Raw genomic sequence first — 19,087 nt, 5'->3', positions numbered from 1 at the left:
AAAATCAACACAAGATGTCAAAACGGCCAAAACTGTCAGGTGCCCAGGGAAGAAAAAAGAGAAAAGAAGAGGAGGAGAAACGAGAAAAGACAGAGGTAGCAGGTAGGTAACGTTAGCCTACATGAAATTATTTGTCTGTTACAGAATATGATAGTAGCTGGCTTTTTAGCATTAAGCTAATGTTACATGATTCGGCAATTGCTAATCAATAAATAGCTAGTTCTGTTTTAACGTCGGGTTAATATTGTGGAGGGGGCTAAATTGTTATGGAAAATAATAATGTAACGTTAGGTAATTACAGTACTCCCACCTTACATTCCTCAGGGACATTTGTATTAGATCTTTTAAGCAGGTGTTTTTACATTGTTATTGCCTTCTGGTTAGCTAATGTTTGCCCTGCAGGTAATAGTCACTTTTCCACCCCTTTATATATTAGGTATAGTTGTAAGTAAAAAAAAAAAGGTCAAAGACAAAGCTATTCAGGCCTGGTCGTCTATATTAGATATATAACAACGGGCGGGTGCGGTTCTGATCAAATGTTACATCGGGTGGATGGCGGATGGTTGACGACTTTCTGATGTGGTTGCGGATGAAATAATTGCCTATCCGCGCATCTCTAGTGCGCGCCTTTTGTTTACTTCCTCGTTTTGTAATTATAGTGTTAAATAAAAATGTACTTACATTCCCGTCTCGCCCGAGCCAACTTTCCGTTGCCTTCGAGAAAAACTAAACCCCAGGACCGAGTCATGACAGAAGAAAAATGGGCTGCATGGTCGAGTGGCCAGAAGAAAGACATTTCTGCGCAAATGTCACAAAGTATCCCGCTTACATTACGCCAGCGTTTCTCAAAATGTGGGGCGCGCCCCACTGGTGGGGAATAGAGACATGACAGGTGGGGCGCGAGGAACGGGAGGAAATTTCACTTTAATTTTTTTTTTTTAATTATTATATTCTTAGATTATTTTTTTTACTATGCTTTCATTTTCTATACACACTGTAAATCACTTTGTGATTCTGTCTGTGAAATCAGCTATATAAATAAATGGAAATTACCGGTACTTATTTTTACTGTAGGCTTTATATTTCTCGGTACGAGCGAAAGTTTGACAGACATAGCAACAGTAACTAATGGGGGCGGGGCTAAGCGGAACAAACTTTCGCGCGGATGGGTAGCAGGCTAATGTGTGGATCACGATTACACAAATATATACATTTGTGACTCGCACCTCAAAGGTCGTCGAGCCAGAGCCAGCGCCTGCAGAGAAACAAAAATGTGACGGGCACACACTGTGTCATTCACCGGGAAGCACTCGCGTCAAGGCAGCTCAGCCCCGAACTCAATGAGGTTTTAACAGATGTTGTGAGCGCGGTCAATTTGATCAAAACACGACCACTGAAAGTGCGACTGTTCTCTGCACTGTGTGAGGAAATGGGAGCTGATCATACAGCCGTGCTGTTTCACAGTGAAGCAAGGTGGCTCTCCCGGGGGAAAGTGCTGTCACTAGCCCTGTCTTGCCAAATGCATAGCTCCTCCTTTTTTTTTTGCAAAGATTGCAAAGTGGCACTTTTATTGTATTTATTATTGAACTTGATGCAAGTTATTTGATTTATTATTGAACTTGATGCAAGTTATAACACTTTTTTTGATTTATTATTGAACTTGATGCAAGTTATAACACTTTTGTTTTATTTATTATTGAACTTGATGCAAGTTATAACACTTTTTTTGATTTATTATTGAACTTGATGCAAGTTATAACACTTTTTTTGATTTATTATTGAACTTGATGCAAGTTATAACACTTTTGTTTTATTTATTATTGAACTTGATGCAAGTTATAGCACTTTTTTTGATTTATTATTGAACTTGATGCAAGTTATTTGATTTATTATTGAACTTGATGCAAGTTATAACACTTTTATTTGATTTATTATTGAACTTGATGCAAGTTATAACACTTTTTTTATTATTGAACTTGATGCAAGTTATAACACTTTTGTTTTATTTATTATTGAACTTGATGCAAGTTATAACACTTTTTTTGATTTATTATTGAACTTGATGCAAGTTATTTGATTTATTATTGAACTTGATGCAAGTTATAACACTTTTTTTTTATTTATTATTGAACGTGATGCAAGTTATAACACTTTGATTTATTATTGAACTTGATGCAAGTTATAACACTTTTTTGATTTATTATTGAACTTGATGCAAGTTACAACACTTTTTTTGATTTATTATTGAACTTGATGGAAGTTATTTTATTTATTATTGAACTTGATGCAAGTTATTTTATTTATTATTGAACTTGATGCAAGTTATACCACAGCTGCACAGTTATTTTATTTATTATTGAACTTAATGTTATTTTATGTTATTGTATACAACTTGATGTTCAATAAATTTGAAAATGTTAAAGCTTGGCATTAGCGCTCTGTTGGGGCGATGGGGGCAGGTAGGGCTTGAAAACTCCCCATTGTCCAAAGTGGGGGATGACAAAAAAAGTTTGAGAACCACTGCATTACGCCAAACAGCACAGAGGCGAGCCTCAAAACTTCTGGAACAAAGTCATTTGGAGTGATGAGACCAAAATTGAACTTTTTGGCCACTGATGTGATGATGACTTAACTACGAGGCAAAATGATGAAGCGTTTGAATGATTTGAATATTTGAATGGTTTGACAGCTCTAAAAGGAAACCATTGATAAAATTGTCTTCAGTCGGCCGCTGCTGACATTTGCCAGACGCCCACGAGCACCGAGCAGCAGGTTTGCTTCCCTGCTGGGTGCAATTCTCCAGGCGCTGAGTGGGTGTCATGTGACTCACCTTTCGCTGATTTGAACGCCAGCCTCCCTGCGCGTCTTCCTGCTCAGCAACACGTCTGAACGCGTGGAGTTGCCGGTTGTGGAGTTCACTTGCAGGACCAAGGACAGCGACACCATCCCTCAACTTCTACAGATCAAAGCATTCATTTTCAGTTCCCAAAATAGCCATGGAATGTTCCAAGACCTTATTCAGAGAGTTAGAGGAAAATGTTGTTTTGGGGAACAGCGTGGCGCTGTGGGTGGAGCGGCCATGCCAGCAACGTGTGGGTTCCAGGTTCAACCCCCGCCTCTGCCATCCAAGTTGTTGCCGCTGTGTCCTTGGGCAAGGCACGTCACCCTTTCTCCCAGTGCTGCTCACAATGGTGTGTGAATTTACACAAATCTTTAGTGGTGGTCGGAGGGGACGTAGGCGCAAACTGGCACCGCGCTTCCGACACAGTCTAACCCAGGACAGCTGTGGCTACAAATGTAGCTTAGCACCACCACTCACTTCATCTATTATCATTATTCATTTGCATCAACATTTTAGTCATATCAACAAACCATAATTAGGGCCCGCATGGCCCATTGTATAAGGACTCCCAAAGGGAGTCCTTATACAATGGGACATAAGGACCTATTGTATTTGTAAGGTTTTATTATTAGGGCCCGCATGGCCCATTGTATAAGGACTCCCAAAGGGAGACCTTATACAATGGGACATAAGGACCTATTATATTTGTAAGGTTTTATTATTATTCTTTATTCTTCCGCCGCCACAACAAACTGTAATTTGACCCACTTAACATGCTTCAAAACTCACCATATTTGACCGACACATCAGGACCTGCGAAAATTACCTTTTTAAAAAAAAAACGAACCCCAAAACTCAAAATTGCGCTCTAGCGCCCCGTAGGGAAAAATAAACTAGACTGCCTGTAACTCCCACTAGGAAGGTCGGAGAGACATGAAACAAAAACCTCTATGTAGGTCTGACTTAGACCTAGTTTTCATAATGTAGGTCTGACTTAGACCTAGTTTTCATAATTGTATATCATCGGGCAGAAATCAACAGGAAGTTGGCAATTCCCCCTTCAAGACAAAAAAGTACTAAAAGTCACTTTTGCCTCTTTGAGCTGTAATTTGACCCCCTTAACACGCTTCAAAACTCACCGAACTGAACGCACACATCAGGACTGGCAAAAATTGTGATCCAATAAAAAAACCTAACCCCAAATTTAAAAATTGCGCTCTAGAGCAATTTTTGAATAAAACGTAGAAAAAACTGCTCCTCGGAAGAAAAAAATGACAAAACTGCCTCTAACTCCCACTGGGAAGGTTGGAGAGACATGAAACAAAAACCTCTCCGTAGGTCTCACTTAGACCTACATTTCATAAATTGACAACCCCCAGCAAAAATCAACAGGAAGTTTGCTATTCCCCTTTCAAAACAATTTTTTTGTAAAAACCGGTCACCTTCCTTCAAAAACGAACTCCTCTGAGCGCGTTTGTCGTTTTGCCTTCAAACTAACACAGGAGAGAGATTGAACCCTTTTGATTAAAAGTATAGATCGGCGTTTTAATACCGGCTCCGGTTTTGATTTTATGACCCTTCAAAGACCCGCTGCGCTTTTTAAGATGGCTGCTTAAAAGCAGGAAGCACCAACGTGCCCACACAATGCAGACAAGGTAGGTACACTAGACAAAAGTCTTGGGACACTTCAGACTAAAAGTAGACAAAAGTATTGGGACACTTATGACTAGCACCTGCCAAATACATGGGCCCGACCAATGCTGCTTGCAGCTTTAATTATTCTTCTTTTTCTGTATTTGTATGAACGGTGTTACACTTGGCGGTGATGATGCAGATGCCAAGTGCACGAAACAGCCAATTGAATAGGTACAACGCAGGTAGCACCAGCGTGGTCGAGGCAGAAGTGGACGACAGGTGACTAAACAGACTTAAGTAAGATACTTCCTTATTTTAAGCACATATAAAACAAAAACAAAAAAAAAAGATTTACCAAGACGGCGAGATGGAAGACAGACAGATGAGCGGACAGACAAGACGGAGAGATGGAAGACAGACAGATGAGCGGACAGACAAGACGGAGAGATGGAAGACAGACAGATGAGTGGACAGACAAGACGGAGAGATGGAAGACAGACAGATGAGCAGACAGACAAGACGGAGAGATGGAAGACAGACAGACAAGACGGAGAGATGGAAGACAGACAGATGAGCAGACAGACAGACAAGCAGAGAGTAAGACAAACAGAACATTAGATGGACAGTTAAAGTTAAAGTAAAGTAGCAATGATAGTCACACACACACTAGGTGTGGTGAAATGTGTCCTCTGCATTTGACCCATCACCCTTGATCACACCCTGGGAGGTGAGGGGAGCAGTGAGCAGCAGCGGTGGCCGCGCCCGGAAATCATTTTTGGTGATTTAACCCCCAATTCCAAGCCTTGATGCTGAGTGCCAAGCAGGGAGGTAATGGGTCCCATTTTTACAGTCTTTGGTATGACTCGGCCGGGGGTTTGAACTCACAACCTACCCATCTCAGGGCGGACACTCTAACCACTAAGCCACTGAGCAGGTCAAGGTTGGTTAAGTAAATCTAACAGACCAAGCAAAGGAACAACATGTGACAGAAAGACAAAGAGAGAGAGAGAGAACGATGGAGTAGAATGTAAAGATTATGAGTTTACAGAAGGACAGTCGAGACAATGACCTAATTGAAATGTCTGGTGGGGTCAAAGGTCAGAGAAGCACTTGTCTGACAAAGTAAACGTGCACACACACACACACACACGCACACGCACGCGCACACACCGTGTGTTCATGAAGGGACTTCAAACTAGGTTGACATGGAATAATATGTTTCTTTCTACACTGAAATCTATAATACAGGTAAAAGCCAGTAAATTAGAATATTTTGAAAAACTTGATTTATTTCAGTAATTGCATTCAAAAGGTGTAACTTGTACATTATATTTATTCATTGCACACAGACTGATGCATTCAAATGTTTATTTCATTTAATTTTGATGATTTGAAGTGGCAACAAATGAAAATCCAAAATTCCGTGTGTCACAAAATTAGAATATTACTTAAGGCTAATACAAAAAAGGGATTTTTAGAAATGTTGGCCAACTGAAAAGTATGAAAATGAAAAATATGAGCATGTACAATACTCAATACTTGGTTGGAGCTCCTTTTGCCTCAATTACTGCGTTAATGCGGCGTGGCATGGAGTCGATGAGTTTCTGGCACTGCTCAGGTGTTATGAGAGCCCAGGTTGCTCTGATAGTGGCCTTCAACTCTTCTGCGTTTTTGGGTCTGGCATTCTGCATCTTCCTTTTCACAATACCCCACAGATTTTCTATGGGGCTAAGGTCAGGGGAGTTGGCGGGCCAATTTAGAACAGAAATACCATGGTCCGTAAACCAGGCACGGGTAGATTTTGCGCTGTGTGCAGGCGCCAAGTCCTGTTGGAACTTGAAATCTCCATCTCCATAGAGCAGGTCAGCAGCAGGAAGCATGAAGTGCTCTAAAACTTGCTGGTAGACGGCTGCGTTGACCCTGGATCTCAGGAAACAGAGTGGACTGACACCAGCAGATGACATGGCACCCCAAACTATCACTGATGGTGGAAACTTTACACTAGACTTCAGGCAACGTGGATCCTGTGCCTCTCCTGTCTTCCTCCAGACTCTGGGACCTCGATTTCCAAAGGAAATGCAAAATTTGCATGGTTGGGTGATGGTTTGGGGTGCCATGTCATCTGCGGGTGTCGGTCCACTCTGTTTCCTGAGATCCAGGGTCAACGCAGCCGTCTACCAGCAAGTTTTAGAGCACTTCATGCTTCCTGCTGCTGACCTGCTCTATGGAGATGGAGATTTCAAGTTCCAACAGGACTTGGCGCCTGCACACAGCGCAAAATCTACCCGTGCCTGGTTTACGGACCATGGTATTTCTGTTCTAAATTGGCCCGCCAACTCCCCTGACCTTAGCCCCATAGAAAATCTGTGGGGTATTGTGAAAAGGAAGATGCAGAATGCCAGACCCAAAAACGCAGAAGAGTTGAAGGCCACTATCAGAGCAACCTGGGCTCTCATAACACCTGAGCAGTGCCAGAAACTCATGGACTCCATGCCACGCCGCATTAACGCAGTAATTGAGGCAAAAGGAGCTCCAACCAAGTATTGAGTATTGTACATGCTCATATTTTTCATTTTCATACTTTTCAGTTGGCCAACATTTCTAAAAATCCCTTTTTTGTATTAGCCTTAAGTAATATTCTAATTTTGTGACACACGGAATTTTGGATTTTCATTTGTTGCCACTTCAAATCATCAAAATTAAATGAAATAAACATTTGAATGCATCAGTCTGTGTGCAATGAATAAATATAATGTACAAGTTACACCTTTTGAATGCAATTACTGAAATAAATCAAGTTTTTCAAAATATTCTAATTTACTGGCTTTTACCTGTATGTTTCTTTCTCCACTGGAATATGTCCATGATGTCACAGCAAGATGATAAAATGTTGTCCACTCACACGCTCCAGAAGGCAGGAGTCCCACATTCCACTCCCTGCTGGGTGCAAATTGCACAGCGTGCTTCTCGACTGTGACTGGCTTCTTTTCTCCACCTGGAACTTGGCAGACACTTCCTGTTCAAGTTCCACTTAGAAAGCAAAAAAAACAAAAAAAAAACAAACACGTTGTGGCTCCTTGGGTGGCTGGGGGCCACACTTTGTACACACTGGGAGACAAATATATTTTACATACCCTTTCACATCAATCAATCAATGTTTATTTATATAGCCCTAAATCACAAGTGTCTCAAAGGGCTGCACAAGCCACAACGACATCCTCGGTACAAAGCCCACATAAGGGCAAGGAAAAACTCACCCCAGTGGGACGTCGATGTGAATGACTATGAGAAACCTTGGAGAGGACCGCATATGTGGGTAACCCCACCCCCCTCTAGGGGAGACCGAAAGCAATGGATGTCGAGTGGGTCTGACATAATATTGTGAGAGTCCAGTCCATAGTGGATCTAACATAATAGTGTGAGAGTCCAGTCCATAGTGGATCTAACATAACAGTGTGAGAGTCCAGTCCATAGTGGATCTAACATAATAGTGAGAGTCCAGTCCATAGTGGATCTAACATAATAGTGAGAGAGTCCAGTCCATAGTGGATCTAACATAATATTGTGAGAGTCCAGTCCATAGTGGATCCAACATAATAGTAAGAGTCCAGTCCATAGTGGATCTAACATAATAGTGAGAGTCCAGTCCATAGTGGATCTAACATAACAGTGTGAGAGTCCAGTCCATAGTGGATCTAACATAATAGTGAGAGTCCAGTCCATAGTGGATCTAACATAATAGTGAGAGAGTCCAGTCCATAGTGGATCTAACATAATATTGTGAGAGTCCAGTCCATAGTGGATCCAACATAATAGTAAGAGTCCAGTCCATAGTGGATCTAACATAATAGTGTGAGAGTCCAGTCCATAGTGGATCTAACATAATAGTGTGAGAGTCCAGTCCATAGTGGATCCAACATAATATTGTGAGAGTCCAGTCCATAGTGGATCTAACATAATAGTGTGAGAGTCCAGTCCATAGTGGATCTAACATAATAGTGAGAGTCCAGTCCATAGTGGATCTAACATAATAGTGAGAGAGTCCAGTCCATAGTGGATCTAACATAATATTGTGAGAGTCCAGTCCATAGTGGATCTAACATAATAGTGAGAGAGTCCAGTCCATAGTGGATCTAACATAATATTGTGAGAGTCCAGTCCATAGTGGATCCAACATGATAGTAAGAGTCCAGTCCATAGTGGGGCCAGCAGGACACCATCCCGAGCGGAGACGGGTCAGCAGCGCAGAGATGTTCCCAGCCGATGCACAGGCGAGCGGTCCACCCCGGGTCCCGACTCTGGACAGCCAGCACTTCATCCATGGCCACCGGACCTGTGCCCCCCCCCCCCCCCCCCTCCACAAGGAATAGGGGAGCAGAGGAGAAAAGAAAAGAAACGGCAGATCAACTGGTCTAACAGGGGGGCTATTTAAAGGCTAGAGTATACAAATGAGTTTTAAGATGGGACTTAAATGCTTCTACTGAGGTAGCATCTCTAATTGTTACCGGGAGGGCATTCCATAGTACTGGAGCCCCAATAGAAAACGCTCTATAGCCCGCAGACTTTTTTTGGGCTCTGGGAATCACTAATAAGCCGGAGTTCTTTGAAGGCAGATTTCTTGCCGGGACATATGGTACAATGCAATCGACAAGATAGGACGGAGCTAGACCGTGTAGTATTTTATACGTAAGTAGTAAAACCTTAAAGTCACATCTTAAGTGCACAGGAAGCCAGTGCAGGTGAGCCAGTATAGGTATATATATATGTATATATGTATATAAAGGTATATACAGTATAGGCGTAATATGATCAAACTTTCTTGTTCTTGTCAAAAGTCTAGCAGCTGCATTTTGTACCAACTGTAATCTTTTAATGCTAGACATAGGGAGACCCCAAAATAATACGTTACAGTAGTCGAGACGAGACGTAACGAACGCATGAATAATGATCTCAGCGTCGCTAGTGGATAAAATAGAACGAATTTTAGCGATATTACGGAGATGAAAGAAGGCCGTTTTAGTAACACTCTTAATGTGTGACTCAAAGGAGAGAGTTGGGTGGAAGATAATACCCAGATTCTTTACTGATTCGCCTTGTGTAATTGTTTGGTTGTCAAATGTTAAGGTGGTATTATTAAATAAATGTCGGTGTTTAGCAGGACCGATAATCAGCAATTCCGTTTTCTTGGCGTTGAGTTGCAAGAAGTTAGCGGACATCCATTGTTTAATTTCATTAAGACACGCCTCCAGCTGACTACAATCCGGCGTGTTGGTCAGCTTTAGGGGCATGTAGAGTTGGCTGTCATCAGCATAACAATGAAAGCTAACACCGTATTTGCGTATGATGTCGCCTAGCGGTAGCATGTAAATACTAAAGAGTGCAGGGCCAAGAACCGAACCCTGAGGAACTCCGCACGTTACCTTAACATAGTCCGAGGTCACATTATTATGGGAGACGCATTGCATCCTGTCAGTAAGATAAGAGTTAAACCACGACAAGGCTAAGTCTGACATACCAATACGTGTTTTGATACGCTCTAATAAAATATTATGATCGACGGTATCGAAATACAATACAAACATAGAGACCCCCGGACTGTTGAACAACTTAAGCTGTACATCAAGCAAGAATGGGAATAATTCCACTTCAAAAATGTGTCTCCTCAGTGTAGGAGAAAGTCCAAATCTTAAACAGGAACAAAAGAGAATTAATCACGAGAGTTGTATTTACCCATAATCGAATGGTACAAGGTTGGATTGGATTGCCATGAAACAGACAGTTTTCTCCGGAGAAAAAGAAAGAGCTCCCTCGAGCTGGAAACAAAGGAAAGAGCTTGAATCCTCCTATATTGGTCTACTTGGTTATTTATCTGTTCCCTGGTGGTTGTGTGTCCTTCCAACAGGGACCAGCTGTTTTTGGATCAACATTCTTGGGTCTCTTGGCCATAATAAACAATGAAGATATCTTGTACAATGTCAGCGTCCTCCTTAATGCTTTTCGACCTTGTTCGCTCCAGACTTTGACAAACAACAAAAAATGGTACAGAGGGCAGAAATTCCACTACATCAGTTCCCAAACCTTTACTGAGTGTTGTTAAAAGGAAAGGCCATGTAACACACTGGTAAAATGTCTTTTTTTTGCAATGTGTTGCTGCCATTCAATTCTAAGTTCATGATTATTTGCAAAAAATAAGAAAGTTTGTCAGTGTGAACATGAAATATCTTGTCTTTGCAGTTTATTCAATTGAATATAAGTTGAAAAGGATTTGCATTAAATCATGTTTTTATTTACCATTTACACAACATGACAACTTCACTGCTTTTGGAGTTTGTATATCTGATAGTGTCCATGAACCAAAGCTTTTTAGGGCCCGCATGGCCCATTGCATAAGGACAAGGACTCCCAAAGGGAGTCCTTATGCAATGGGACATAAGGACCTATTGAATTTGTAAGGTTTTATTATTATTATACCGGCCGCCTCTTTGAGCACTAATTTGACCCACTTAACATGCTACAAAACTCACCATATTTGACCCACACATCAGGACCTGCGAAAATTGTCTTTTAATGAAAAAACCAAACCCCAAAACTCAAAATTGCGCTCTAGCGCCCCCTAGGAAGAAAAAAAAACTAGACTGCCTGTAACTCCCACTAGAAAGGTCGGAGAGACATGAAACAAAAACCTCTATGTAGGTCTGACTTAGAACTAGTTTTCATAATTGTATATCCTCGGGCAAAAATCAACAGGAAGTTGGCAATTCCCCCTTCAAGACAAAAAAAGTACTAAAAACAGTCACTTTTGCCTCTTTGAGCTGTAATTTGACCCCCTTAACATGCTTCAAAACTCACCAAACTGAACACACACATCGGGACTGGTTAAAATTGCGATCTATTGAAAAAAAACTAACCCCAAATCTCAAAATTGTGCTCTACCGCAATTTTTTTATAAAACGCAGAAAAAACTGCTCCTCGGAAGAAAAAAATGACAAAACTGCCTGTAACTCCCACTAGAAAGGTCGGAGAGACATGAAACAAAAACCTCTATGTAGGTCTGACTTAGAACTAGTTTTCATAATTGTATATCCTCGGGCAAAAATCAACAGGAAGTTGGCAATTCCCCCTTCAAGACAAAAAAAGTACTAAAAACAGTCACTTTTGCCTCTTTGAGCTGTAATTTGACCCCCTTAACATGCTTCAAAACTCACCAAACTGAACACACACATCGGGACTGGTTAAAATTGCGATCTATTGAAAAAAAACCTAACCCCAAATCTCAAAATTGTGCTCTACCGCAATTTTTTTATAAAACGCAGAAAAAACTGCTCCTCGGAAGAAAAAAATGACAAGACTGCCTGTAACTCCCACTGGGAAAGTCGGAGAGACATGAAACAAAAACCTCTATGTAGGTCTCACTTAGACCTACATTTCATAGATTGACAACCCTCAGCAAAAATCAACAGGAAGTTTGCAATTTCCCCTTCAAAACAAATTTTTTTTATAAACCGGTCACTTCTCTTCAAACATTATCTCCTCTGAGCCCGTTTGTCGTTTCAGCTTAAAACTTACACAGGAGAGAGATTGAACCCTTCCAAATAAAAGTTATCGAAAGAATGTTTCTAACTGCTCCGGTTTTGATTTTATGAGCCTTCAAAGAACCGCTGCGCTGATGCTGCTGCGCTGCTGTTTTCTCAAGATGACTGCTTAAAAGCAGGCAGCACCAACATGCCCACACTATGCAGACAAGGTAGGTACACGAGACAAAAGTCTTGGGACACTTAGGACTAAAAGTAGACAAAAGTATTGGGACACTTAGGACTACCACTTTACAAAAGTATTGGGACACTTGGGACTACAACTTGACAAAAGTATTGGGACACTTACTACTACCACTGAACAAAAGTATTGGGCAACTGGACAAAAGTATTGGGACACTTACACTGGACAAAAGTATTGGGACACTTAGGACTAAAACTTGACAAAAGTATTGGGACACTTAGGACTACCACTGGACAAAAGTATTGGGACACTTATGACTACCACTGGACAAAAGTATTCGGACACTAAGGACTACCACTGAACAAAAGTATTGGGACACTTACACTGGACAAACGTTTTGGGACACTTCTCAAACTTGACAAAAGTATTGGGACACTTAGGATTAGCACCTGCCAAATATGCGGGCCTGACCAATGCTGCTTGCAGCTTTAATTTTGCTTTTGTATTTTTTATCTTGTCTTAGTTCCATGAAAAGAGAACTCCTGCACTGCAAAAACTGAATTCTAAGTAAGATGAACTATGTCAAATAAGGGTGATATTTGCTTATTTTCTGTCTGATAAGATCATTCTTCTCACTAAGCAGATTTGATGTTAGAGTGTTTTACTTGTTTTAAGTGTTTTGGTCATCAGTAAGATATTACAGATTTGATGACCTATATTGAGTAAAACATGCTTGAAACTAGAATATCAAGTGTTGCAAAGCTGTGTCATCAACAGTGTTGGGACTAACGCGTTACAAAGTAACGCGTTACTGTAACGCCGTTAGTTTCGGCGGTAACTAGTAATCTAACGCGTTATTTTTTTTTATTCAGTAATTTAGTTACCGTTACTACATGATGCGTTACTGCATTATTATACGTTACTTTTGATGTAGTATCGGCTAGAAACAGAAGCGCTGCGGTGTCGTTCTTCTGAATCTTCCTCTGTCACAAGCCGGAGAGAAGAAAAGAGGCGCGGTCTATGTGTGTGTGTGTGTGTGTGGGGAGGCACACAAGTGAAAAAAAAAAAGTTGTTGGCACATTCAGTCCACACACAGCGTGGTCATGGCGAGCGGAGTAACGGAGGAGCTTGAACGCCCCCGCCATTGAATCGGTGTGTTTATAAGTGCAGACTCGGTTGTGCAAAACGAGGGTTTTAAACACATGCTGAACGTGCTTGAACCACGTTACGACATCCCGTCGCGCACCCACTTCAGCAATAAGATTGTGCCAGATCTTTATGAGCAGGAGAAGAAAAAACTATCCCGAGCATCATCTGTTGCGCTCATGACAGACGGCTGGACGTCCAGCGGAACTATAAGCGCTCACTTCATCACAGCAGACTGGGAGATGAGAAGACACGCCCCCTCTACGAGAGTCACCTTGCGCAGGTGCTGACACAAGCAGTGGAGGACTGGAAGATAAAGATATCCCAGTCACACGTGATAATGCCAAAAATCAAATAATGACAGAGAATGAGGCAGGACTGGGACCACAGATAGGTGCTTTGCACATGTAGTGAATTTGGCATCACAGAAGGGAATCTCAGTCAATAGGATGGAGCGCCTCTTTGGGAGGATCAGGAAGGTTTCTTACTTCCACCCAAGCACAACAGCTGCTCATGTGCTTAAGACAAAGCAAGAAATGCTAAAGCTGCCTGCTCATACATGATGTCCCAACGAGGTGGAACTCCACTTATGATATGTTGGAGCAGCAGGCAGCTATATACTCTGCATTGACCCACAACACCCTGAAGACAAATGTGACCCTGTCTGATGATGATGTGAGAGTGGCAGGTGAGGTCCTCCAGGTGCTTAAACCCTTCAAAAGTGTTCCATCTCTACTGAGCACTGAAACTTCACCATCTGTGTCAATGATCCTGCCACTGAAAACAAGGATTGTACAATCCATGACTCCAAGTGTGGAAGACAGCAGCATCACTCCAGATGTCAGGCTTTATTTCACTACCTATGTTTCAAGGAAGATGATGTTTCTTCTTATGTTGCACTTAAACTTGTTTTTTATTAATGGTCATTGGTCCAAGTTTAAAGAAAGGAGGAATGCCTTTTTATGTTGCACTGTTTTTCATTCATTATGTTAAAAGGAAAATAAAAATGCATGTCAAGTTGATCAACAGATTGTATTATTCTCCAGTGCAATAACAGTACTGAAATGAAGGCTAAAAGGGCATTAATGGGAGCTTTAAAAAAAAAAGAAGAAAAAAAGAAGTAACTAAATAGTTACTTTTCACAGTAACGCATTACTTTTTGGTGTAAGTAACTGAGTTAGTAACTGAGTTACTTTTGAAATAAAGTAACTAGTAAAGTAACTAGTTACTGGTTTTCAGTAACTAGCCCAACACTGGTCATCAACACTCACAAGTAGAAAACTACTTTTTTAAAGTCATCATTTCTTATTTCAAGCATGAACAAAAAAAAAATCATGACTTTGACACAATTGTGTCTCATAATTAAAACAGATGACAGCCAAATGGACTTTGCTGTTTTACTTTCAATGAAACAATAGAAAATAGGTACTCATATAGTAGTACAGTTGGCACAGTACAGTAAATTAATATTTAAACATTTAACATTTCTAACAATTTTGAACAGAAATAGTTCATGCACATTCAGATAAATTCTTCAAAATTACAATTAAAAAATGTTTGGCCGGGGGCCGGGCTGTATATATGCGCACTAATTGACTGAAAGAGCGCGCACTTGGCGCGATGATGTCATGTTATCCATGGAAAAATGCATTTTTAGACAATGTGATTTGCCTGAGCGGCTAGGAGACCCCGAGAGTAACAAGCGCTTGCCTTGTTGCCTTTCCATTAAGAACAATAAATTATTTTTTAGTATAAGTTTGCTGCTTTCAAGAAATGTAATATCATTATGTCAAGATAATAGCACTAGCATTTACTCCATTTAAGAATATTTTTCAACATATTGAGCAAAAAGGTCTCTTTTTATTCTACCAAGAAAAGTGCACTTGTTATTAGTGAGAATATACTTATTTTAAGCTATTTTGGGGTTCATTGAGGTTAGCTAATTTGACTTGTTTTGGAAAGTCTTGACAAGCCAAATTTTCTTGTTTTATTGGCAGATAATTTTGCTTAGTTCAAGTAAAATACCCATATATATATTTATTTTTTCTTGTTTTTGAACACTGACTTTTTGCAGTGCAGTTCCCAAACCTTTACTGAGTGTTGTTAAAAGGAAAGGCCATGTAACACAGTGGTAAAAATGCCTTTTTTTGCAATGTGTTGCTGCCATTAAATTCTAAGTTCATGATTATTTGCACATAAAAAATAAGTTTGTCAGTGTGAACATGAAATATCTTGTCTTTGCAGTCTATTCAATTGAATATACCGTATTTTCCGCACTATTAGCCGCACCTAAAAACCACAAATTTACTCAAAAGCTGACAGTGCGGCTTTTAACCCGGTGCGCTTTATATATGGATTAATATTAAGATTCATTTTCATAAAGTTTCGGTCTCGCAACTACGGTAAACAGCCGCCATCTTTTTTTCCCGTAGAAGAGGAAGTGCTTCTTCTTCTACGCAAGCAACCGCCAAGGTAAGCACCCGCCCCCATAGAACAGGAAGCGCTTCTTCTTCTACTGTAAGCAACCACCCGCCCGCGTAGAAGAAGAAGAAGCGCGCGGATATTACGTTTCATTTCCTTTGTGTGTTTACATCTGTAAAGACCACAAAATGGCTCCTACTAAGCGACAGGTTTCCAAAACGCAATCTCTCCATCCGCACACGGACTACTATTTCACAGCAACTGCCTAAAGACTTTCAAGAAAAGCTGGCTACTTTCCGTGCATATTGTAAAAACAAGATAGCTGAAAAAAAGATCCGGCCAGAGAACATTATCAACATGGACGAGGTTCCACTGACTTTTGATATTCCTGTGAACCGCACTGTGGATACAACGGGAGCACGTACGGTGAATATTCGCACCACAGGGAATGAGAAGTCATCCTTCACTGTGGTTCTAGCTTGCCATGCTAATGGCCAGAAACTTCCACCCATGGTGATATTCAAAAGGAAGACCTTGCCAAAAGAGACCTTTCCAGCCGGCGTCATCATTAAAGCTAACTCGAAGGGATGGATGGATGAAGAAAAGATGAGCGAGTGGTTAAGGGAAGTTTACGCGAAGAGGCCGGGTGGCTTTTTTCACGCAGCTCCGTCCATGTTGATATACGACTCCATGCGCGCCCACATCACGCTGGTTTTTAATATATTATTAAAGTTTGACTGACCTATTTGACTGTTTTTTTGACATTCCTTTAGCGCAGTTAGATGCGGCTTATAACACGGGGCGGCTTATAGGTGGACAAAGTTTTGAAATATGCCGTTCATTGAAGGCGCGGCTTATAACCCAGGGCGCCTTATGGTGCGGAAAATACGGTAAGTTGAAAAGGATTTGTTGTATTCTCTTTTTATTGACCATTTACACAACCTGACAACTTCACTGCTTTTGTACTTTGTACATCTGATAGTGTTCTTGCTACAAGCGTTTTTTTTGCTTTTAGTATTTTTATGTGGTCTTAGTTCCATGAGAGGAGAATTCCTGGCTGTGACACATGCTAACATGCTAATGATGATACGTATTTTGGAGGTAAATGCGAAGCTTTTCAGATGACTCCTCGCAGTGTGTCATTATGAGGGACTTAGTGACGTCACCACGCCGTGACTCAGTCTTTTCAAAAGCTACCGACCGGCTTTAATAGCAGGCTGCTACTTTGTGTGCTGATGTGATTGTGGGTTGTCACAGAAACAGAAACCTTCTGTAGCGGATGACACACGTCCTCAGTAGCACGTCGCTTCAGGCCAGAGAGGAAGAGGATGGAGGACATGGGTGAGGAGAGGAAGAGTGGACATCATTTTCATGTCCATATTCAAAGAATTGTCCAGCATCAAAAGGAACATTCCATGATGTTGCACAGTATCAGCAGTCTGATGAATATATATCTACAAATCCCAAAAGCAGTGAAGTTGTCACGTTGTGTACCGTATTTTCCGCACCATAAGGCGCCCTGGGTTATAAGCCGCGCCTTCAATGAACGGCATATTTCAAAACTTTGTCCACCTATAAGCCGCCCCGTGTTATAAGCCGCATCTAACTGCGCTAAAGGAATGTCAAAAAAACAGTCAAATAGGTCAGTCAAACTTTAATAATATATTAAAAACCAGCGTGATGTGGGCGCGCATGGAGTCGTATATCAACATGGACGGAGCTGCGTGAAAAAAGCCACCCGGCCTCTTCGCGTAAACTTAAACTTACCTTAACCACTCGCTCATCTTTTCTTCATCCATCCATCCCTTCGAGTTAGCTTTTATGATGACGCCGGCTGGAAAGGTCTCTTTTGGCAAGGTCTTCCTTTTGAATATCACCATGGGTGGAAGTTTCTGGCCATTAGCATGGCAAGCTAGAACCACAGTGAAGGATGACTTCTCATTCCCTGTGGTGCGAATATTCACCGTACGTGCTCCCGTTGTATCCACAGTGCGGTTCACAGGAATATCAGTTGCTGTGAAATAGTAATCCGTGTGCGGATGGAGAGATTGCGTCTTTTCATGAACCGGATACCTGTCGCTTAGTAGGAGCCATTTTGTGGTCTTTACAGATGTAAACACACAAAGGAAATGAAACGTACGGTGATATCCGCGCGCTTTTTCTCCTTCTACGCGGGTGGGTGGTTGCTTACAGTAGAAGAAGAAGCGCTTCCTGTTCTATGGGGGCGGGTGCTTACCTTGGCGGTTGCTTGCGTAGAAGAAGAAGCGCTTCCTGTTCTACCGGGAAAAAAGATGGCGGCTGTTTACCGAAGTTGCGAGACCGAAACTTTATGAAAATGAATCTTAATATTTATCCATATATAAGGCGCACTGTCAGCTTTTGAGAAAATTTGTGGTTTTTAGGTGCGCCTTATAGTGCGGAAAATACGGTACTCATTCACTTCACCATGCTGGGAGTGACGTGAAGTGAATTATATTTATATAGCATCTTTTCTCTAGTGACTCCAAACGCTTTACATTGTGAAAGCCATTATCTACATCTTTAAGCTACATTCAAACCAGGGAGCAGGTGGGTAAAGTGCCTTGCTCAAGGACGCAACGGCAGTGACAAGGGTGGCGAAAGCGGGAATCGAACCCGGAACCCTCAAATTGCTGGCACGCCCTCTCTATATCGACGGAGCCACACCACCCCAAGTCGCGTCGTTCCCCATCTGGGTATGGAGAAGGTGTACCTAATATTGTGGCTGGCCGCACCTTTATGTGTTCTTTGAATGTCAATTCCTCCATCATGGAGAAAATAGCGCCTGCAGTGCGCTGGTGAGAATCAAAGTGGTAGCGGCGCCGCTTCACCCCAGCCTCTCAATCATAAGACTATCACCACATCGCCATGGCAACGCGGAGGCCTCGCATCGTGTGTCTGTGTGTGCAAGAAGAGGCAAGAAGTACAGGCGGTTGGCGTTGGATGACTCAAAGAAAGTCTATTTCCTGTCTATTCAATGTCGAATTCATCCATCCATCCATTTTCTACCGCTTATTCCCTTTGGGGTTGCTGGAGCCTATCTCAGCTACAATCGGGCGGAAGGCGGGGTACACCCTGGACAAGTCGCCACCTCATCGCAAGGCCAACACAGATAGACAGACAACATTCACACTCACATCCACACACTAGGGACCATTTAGTGTTGCCAATCATTCATTATTACCTGCACAAAACATTTTCTTATTTTTGATTTGTCATGTTTTGGTATCGTTTTATTCTCCTTAACTTTTAGTAAATGTCATGACTTGGACTTTGGCTTGGTTTGTTCTCCCGTGGTGCAAATGAACT

The 19,087-nt window shown here is 41.6% G+C and overlaps 1 protein-coding gene across 7 annotated transcripts in view; it reads right to left on the bottom strand.

The window, feature by feature from the left end:
- Positions 1–18,723, bottom strand: part of LOC133589561 (pituitary adenylate cyclase-activating polypeptide type I receptor-like) — a 135,374-nt gene extending 116,651 nt beyond the window's left edge. For 2 of the 7 annotated variants that reach the window (XM_061942034.2, XM_061942019.2), the window contains exons 1-2: positions 18,514–18,723; positions 2,831–2,956 (exon numbers count right to left, since the gene is read on the bottom strand). In XM_061942034.2, the coding sequence (XP_061798018.1) occupies positions 2,831–2,946 (116 nt within the window). In that variant the 5' untranslated portion in view covers positions 2,947–2,956; positions 18,514–18,723. Of the gene's footprint in view, positions 1–2,830; positions 2,957–7,379; positions 7,491–18,513 lie in introns of those variants that run through there. The other 5 variants (XM_061942050.2, XM_061942058.2, XM_061942066.2 and 2 more) reach the window with 5 other exon arrangements.
- Between the last annotated feature and the right edge of the window lie 364 nt (positions 18,724–19,087).

This window comes from Nerophis lumbriciformis, linkage group LG03 (assembly GCF_033978685.3).
Source record: "Nerophis lumbriciformis linkage group LG03, RoL_Nlum_v2.1, whole genome shotgun sequence".
Lineage (NCBI taxonomy): Eukaryota > Metazoa > Chordata > Actinopteri > Syngnathiformes > Syngnathidae > Nerophis > Nerophis lumbriciformis.
The sequence above is the reverse complement of the archived record's forward strand: the minus strand, read 5'-3'. Positions and strand labels throughout refer to the sequence as shown.